We start from the raw sequence: 7,056 nt of genomic DNA on the forward strand, positions 1-7,056 counted from the left end.
AACAAAACTAGATATTAATGTCCAAATAATTCAAGAATAACATAAAAATGCGAACTCCCCTCTCAACCCAATCTAATGTTTAACAAACTAAGCACTCACACTAATTTTTTGGTTTGTAACATGTGTGAGAGAGAAATAGACTTGAGTTATGTATACTCCCAACCCTTTTTTAAATTAATAGCAAGGAATATCATAAAGAAACATTTTTTTTGTTTGAAGATCACCCTAACCAAATACTTTTGGAAAGATAGCATAATCAACCATTAGACTTTTCCAAGCATTTATTGAACATTAAGATCATCACTATAATTATGGTAGTAGGTTACTAAAATCATCATTCAAGTAAATGTAATATATTAATTGAATAACAATGAGCTTTGCAGTTATGTTAAAATAGAAACTAAATCTTATTTGGTATATAAAATGAGTGACCCAACACATTTAGTAAACTAGTAATTTCATGAAATATCATAATAAAAATTAAGTTAGTATGAAAAATAAAATATTCAAATACATTTGAAAAATTATCATAATGAGAATATACTATTTGCTAATAATTTATTGAACATCAAATTCATTATTTGAATAGCACACACGTGAGCATGATCAGTGATCAGCAATACCATTCAACTAAATATATCTACAAGTATAAATACAATACAATAGAGTTGAAACTTTGCATCTATCTTCATTGAAATCAAAACACACTATTTGGTATATAAAATTGTGATATAAAAAACTTAGTCAAGTACAGAGTTGAAACGATATTAAAATTTGTAAAAAATAAATCAATGGTTATTAAAAAAAATATATCAAGCTTTAATTAATGTTTAGTCCTTAAAAATCAATATAAGTATCCTTAATAGATTTCCGATGGAATTTAACAAACCATAGAGTTTTGATGTAATATTAATTCAATGTATAAAAGAAGTTTTTGAACTAAAATTACAAAGTGATAACCTAAATTCTTAAACGATTAAAATAACTAACTTGAATATATATATATATATATATAAATAATTTAGGATGAATAACGTAATGTTTAACTGAAATAAATATTTATAGTATTTTTAAATATTATAAATCAATAAAAAGTTATACAAATCATTTGTTGAACAATAAGATGATCATTTTAATAGCATGCAAGTAAATTGTTATTAACATAATACATTAGAGACAACAAGCATATATGTGCAAATAAATAAAAACAATAGCACCTAAGCCTTGGAACTAAATTAAAAGAGAAATCAAAACTCTATTTTCAATATTACAAAGCTAATTAAAAGATCGCTATTTTTTTAAAGGATCAAAATCACTAGCTTTTAATTAATGAACATCATTAATAAAATTCTCACTATTACAAAGCTAATCAAAAGATAGTTATGTTCTTAAAAGATCAAATTAATAAAATTCTCACTATTACAAAGCTAATCAAAAGATAGTTATGTTCTTAAAAGATCAAATTCACTAACTTAGAATTAACCAAGAGCATGTAAGACAAAGTTTCCTGGACTTTACTAGATTACAATGTCGAAATACTCAACCCAACATTAAAATAAAACAAGTTCGCGTTGCACACGGTATACCTGCCGAAAATAGCTTGTATATTAACTTGTATTGAAATAATAAGTGAAGTCGATTGACCAAGTTCAAAAGAAGCATAGGACACATGACTAACCAAGTATTAGTTTCCAGTTTGACCATACATTGCTAGTCTTCGGCTCGGCTGCTTCTTAGACTGGAACTTCATTAGTCCAGTCAATAAATCCAACGAGAAGCGTAACTGTATCTACCTAGTCAAGAGGCGAAATTGTTTCCACAACAGGGCTCTCTCTATGAACTGAAGCATTCAGCCCGCCATTGCGAGACACCCAGACATCCAGCAACATGCAAAACACACAACCACTGCGTGTGCCCGTCTGCCCACCTGTTCGCACAAGACATTAATAAAGGTCTTCATTATCAGTTAAAGCTTAACAAATCTATATATTGTGTTAAATCCAACTATTTCAATTTTTAGTTAACCTTTTTTTTTTCGGATAAAGCTGAACAAATTTATATATCGTGTAAAATACAACAACGATTGGAACAATATTTAATCTGTACCATTTCCCTTTTTAACAAACATATATGGCATGCAAAATTTAAATACAATCGGAACAATATTTTCTCTGACATTTTGTTTTCTCTCGAACTATATCAACCACATTGTGTAATAGACAGAAAACAATAATTCATCGAATGCATCTTGTTGCAAAATGTAATCCATGCACGTGAAGGCTTTTGTATTTCAAAAAGAAACAACCAGATTAATTCTCGGTGTGGCGCTAGGCATAGGCATGTTCACCATGGCATAATCAGACGAGTTGAAAATGCATGCTATGGACCAGATCGAGGGGCCGGTTCTATATATTGGATCACTTGCCCTTTAACTTTCCAACGGGAAAAGTGTCTGGCTTGGCAGCTCTATTCGTTTTTCGTTTCATCTTATTCAGCTATGATGTAAGTCCTTAATTTCTTTAACGTAGCTATTATGCACTAAATTGATTTTTCTAGGCGAGAATACTAGACATTGGATTGACGAGCTTGTTCGGCTGCAGACTAATGGCTTCGTTACACAACATTGCGCTAACTTCATTGAAGAAATTACTATGGATGGTTGCTCAAGGTTAAGGATATGGTAGCTGGAAATTTGGCCATGCCATCGTAGATGTGGTTCACTATTTATCGGGAAAAATAAAATTCACTACACTATTTATGGATTGAATGCTAATTTGTGGTTAAATAAATTGACCTAATCCTTAAAACTTGATAAAAACCAATTTCTATTTCTATAAAATTTTGTTCTCAGCTAATATGTTTCTAATCAATTTCTTTGACAACAATGCAGTAGATCTATTAAATGCAATGATTCTATACTAGACAACACAGACCCATCTAAAACCATGTCTGATATTCACCTAGAGTGTATGAACCTGGTGGACTTTTGTCTCGCAACCAGGTCCGGAGATGGTTTAGATGGGTCTCTGTGCTAGTTTATCATGTTCTGACCTTGTACATGGATCTATGGATCCTTCAATGTAACACTCCTTGAAATAATGGCGGCCTTCGTCGTCACACAGTGTATCCTGCGCACCATAAAATCCACACCCCAGGAAATAGGCCTTGTCCCCAGATATTCTGAATGCAACTGCTTGCCATCCTTCCATTCCAGGCATGGGTGTTGGAGCTGTGTTCTGCATTGACATTGACAGCACCATTTAAGCATTATTTTTATATGAAATCTACAATCAAATTAAGTTGTTATAACAATTATTAGAATTCACCATTAACCATTTCTGCACCTTGAAACTAATATTCCTGGCAGAAAAATTGTTAGCCAGCACTGTGACAGAAGCGCTGTGGTATGTACGCAGCTGCTGCCCCGTTGGGTCCAGGTCTCTAGCTCTGTTGTGCCATTCAATTATCGTGAATTCCTTTCCTGCACCTTGAAATGTAATGTATGGCTTTGTTGCAGGAATCAACCCGTACACTCTAATGCCTTTGGTCTTTCCTGTTTGCCTATTTTCCAGTTCCATGTTCACCCTATGGAAACAGTAAATTGCACCTTATTTTAGTGTGAACGGTGAAATTCTGAACACGGTATTTGAATTGCAAATAAACACAAAGTACCTGTAAGAATGGAAAATATCTGGTTCAATGCATATACATATAGATACCACATAACATAACATCTATGCATGAAGAAAATTACATAATCATTTCCCAACGAGAAACAATCAAACTGATAGAATAGTATGCAATTTTTCATCTGAAAAACAACACACCAGATTAAGTCCCCCGGCCAACCGTGAGGTCAGCCATGGTGACAGTTCTGATATGGATTCTACATATCTAAACTTGAATACAACCCTGGAGAGTAATGTGGAAAGAATCCGAACTAAATTACAACATAACAAAATATTGAGAGAGGGAAACAACACTATCAGATAACCACCAAATTATTTAAATAAGCGAACCATAGAAAACAAAATTGCATTTAGTTAATTAACTCGTTGTGGGTCTACGTTTAGATACAAACTGGAGTCGTAATATTATGCCGAACCCCTATAAATTAAAAAAGAAGAAAAAAACTAAGAGAAATTAACAAAACAAAACAAAATTACAGTCCTGTGTAAGTTAAACAAAAAAGAAAAGAAAATCCTCAGACCATTGAATGGTTCGTAAGACTACAACTGGTGGGATGCATAGATACCATCCGACAAAACTATATTACTTAAACAAAAACTAAGAAAACGCTGGTGGAAAGTAGCCATGACCATATAACTTAAGATTTCGTTCAGACTATTTTGGTGATGGAGCAGAGCAAGAAAAGAACCTGGGAAAATAAGTTATGTGTTAGACAGAAACGAGGACATAGCCCTCAATGTACCCAGAATTTGAGCGTGGTAACCCTTACCTGCAGCAAACAAGGGAGATGGGTTAAAATTAATGAACAATGCAATAGAAGGACCAAATTGGACAAGAGCGTTTAAGAGTCGATGCTTACCTGTTGTTGCAAGAGGGACCGTGGCTCACACCCAAGGAGGGATGACTGTAGTCAACATCGTTGCAGTTTGTGAGTTGGTTCACTATGCAGTAAAGAATATAGTAACAATTTCATAATAATTACAAACCCTCACCTTAGCACTTCGCAAGTGGTGGACATTGCTCCGACCATGCAGTCCTGGAGATTGCAGGTGAAATTGAGACAAGTGAAACCCCTGTTGCGAAAGTAAAAACCGTAAGGAACCCCTTTCCAGACTTGATTCTTCTCCGGATGAGGGGGTGAGCCTGCAAACCTGGGTACACCTTCAACTGAACTAATGGCCGCACATTTCATGGTGTTAAGAGCCACCTACATTATTAAGAAGGATAGCATGTTAGCCATCTGGAGCTTATTCCGTGAAATGAGTTACCAAGCCAACCCTAATGAGTGACAGGTGTTAGATTTAGGGTTCTCCAAATGTAAGGCTAGGATCGTCGTATAGTTTTCATTGAAGATTCCCAAGATGAAAACAAAACCCTGCAACTTAGCAACTTAGCATATGTTAAAAGGGACGATTACATATGAAAACGAAACCCTGCAATAAGACCTGCGTAACAAAACTTTGGATAAAATTTTTGTTTGACGAAATGTTTTTTATATGATACTCCAAAAACTTTGGATAAAGGCCAAACTTCGCTTAAAAGCAAGTTCGACGTCGGCAATAAGACCCCAAAGCTGAATGGCCAATGAAAACCATCGAAAAATATTTAAATGATTTTAAAAATTCACTTTTTTGCGTAAAACTTTGGTTAAAGTATTGAATAGCGGTTGATATTTAAAAAGTCAAACATAGTCAAAGCGATATCGATCGCTATATACCTACTTCGGCAGGTATAATAACAATTAAAATCATTTATTAGGTTAGGTTTGTAAAACAAGAAAAATATTATCAATGTAATTGAATTGGGTATGTTATCCATTATTTTCTAAAGTGAAATGAAAGAAATATCAAAACAAAAATATGAATTTTTAGGATAAATTTCAATTTTAGAAAAAATGGGGTATGTTAAGTTGATTTAGTTCAGACGTTATAACTATAAAGGGAGGGGCCTTTTACCAATTAATATTACTTATACTTATAATTGTATTATACCGATCATCTAATTTTTTAGCACGATCTTTTACAAATTAATATTACTTATACTAATCATCTGATTTCTTAACACAAAAATGAATGGTCCAATTTCTTAACACGAAAATGAATGGTCCAATGGTTTATAGTAGGGAAAATATGGGTGTCTTATTTTTATTGTTTAAATGGGATAAAGTCTATCTTCCTACGACTATAAATAAATATCTATCTTTCTGGTATCTTTTAGTGTTTATGTTGTTAGGAGGTGAGAGAAAAAATAATGTGCACAAATTGTAATGAGAGTTCTATTTTAAAATATAATGGTATAAATATAAATATATAAAATGTTTCTTAAAGATAAATAAATTATCTTGAAAACAATCACATATTTGAGAGAATGTCTCAACTACACTCCAATGTAGAAAGCTAACTAGTTGGAGATAATCTCTCAACCAACTAGGCCTAAACAATGATTAAATATATGATCATACACACATATAATGCAATTAGTAGTTACATATTCTAACACTCTCCCTTAATGACCATGTGTCTTAATCTTCATATGTAGCACACACTCCACTGAATATCCTCTTATTCAGCAAATTTGATCTCTAGACCAACCTCGCACTTTCATCTCATACATCGATCATGTAGACATTATCAAACTATTGATGTCCATATAAAGAAATAACATCCATCAAAATTCATGGCCATCTAACTACTACAACCGTTGGCTCGCTAGGATGTCTCTCTATGTACATGATTCTTTCAACCTATTGATGAAATCCACTAAATGTAAAACTTCACCTCTCATAGTCTATAGCCAATATATGGTCCACTCAAGTGTATTGAGCCAACACATGGCCCACTCTTCAAAGTTTTAAAGAAATCCATAACATAGGTTACTGAACTAAAATAGGTAATCAATTAAGTCATTATCAAGGACATATGATAAAGGGATATGCATGCCTCTTTAGATCTTACAATGATATACCCTTTTCATATTACATAGATACAGGTACATAAACACTCCAACTCATGGAGATACCATATACATCAAACATTTTAAGGAACAATACATCAAAATAAAACATGGGATATAGACTTGCTACAATTATAATTTGTGACTCACACTACAACATGGTCATGAGATTCAACCTTCATTGTTGCCAAAACTAATACTTATTGTTGCCCTCATGCATCCATAAGCACTATCTTTGTCGTCTTTTCCACGACTACTATCATCTACTTACCTTGGACCAAATAAAACAAATATATATTTGTTGTATCGAGGACCTCTCTGTCGTCTCTACTACAAACTCATCATTCTACTCCAAAAACTCAATTTTCAACCAATCATAGTTTCACAAGCAATAACAATGTAATGTGCTTACAT

The 7,056-nt window shown here is 33.1% G+C and overlaps 2 protein-coding genes across 3 annotated transcripts; both read right to left on the reverse strand.

The window, feature by feature from the left end:
* Positions 1-1,753: 1,753 nt before the first annotated feature.
* LOC149243601 (putative pectinesterase 68) lies at positions 1,754-3,330 on the reverse strand. Its single transcript, XM_089367838.1, has 2 exons — positions 3,052-3,330; positions 1,754-1,927 (listed from the first exon to the last, which is right to left on the reverse strand). Exons 1-2 carry the CDS (start codon positions 3,258-3,260, stop codon positions 1,834-1,836), a joined length of 303 nt encoding a protein of 100 aa, XP_089223964.1. The 5' UTR covers positions 3,261-3,330; the 3' UTR covers positions 1,754-1,833.
* A 20-nt stretch (positions 3,331-3,350) lies between these two features.
* On the reverse strand, positions 3,351-4,907 carry LOC149243602 (uncharacterized). Of its 2 annotated transcripts, none has more exons than XM_089367836.1 (3): positions 4,683-4,907; positions 4,550-4,594; positions 3,351-3,672 (listed from the first exon to the last, which is right to left on the reverse strand). In XM_089367836.1, the coding sequence occupies exons 1-3, from the start codon at positions 4,880-4,882 to the stop codon at positions 3,609-3,611; spliced, it is 309 nt and encodes a 102-aa protein (XP_089223962.1). In that variant the 5' UTR covers positions 4,883-4,907; the 3' UTR covers positions 3,351-3,608. The 2 variants fall into 2 exon arrangements, with proteins under 2 accessions (XP_089223962.1, XP_089223963.1); XM_089367837.1 differs by lacking the exon at positions 3,351-3,672 and adding an exon at positions 4,430-4,459.
* Positions 4,908-7,056: the final 2,149 nt, after the last annotated feature.

Source organism: Pinus tabuliformis, chromosome 8, assembly GCF_031772625.1.
Source record: "Pinus tabuliformis cultivar Carrire ecotype Pingquan chromosome 8, CPIR1, whole genome shotgun sequence".
In the NCBI taxonomy this organism is placed as follows: domain Eukaryota; kingdom Viridiplantae; phylum Streptophyta; class Pinopsida; order Pinales; family Pinaceae; genus Pinus; species Pinus tabuliformis.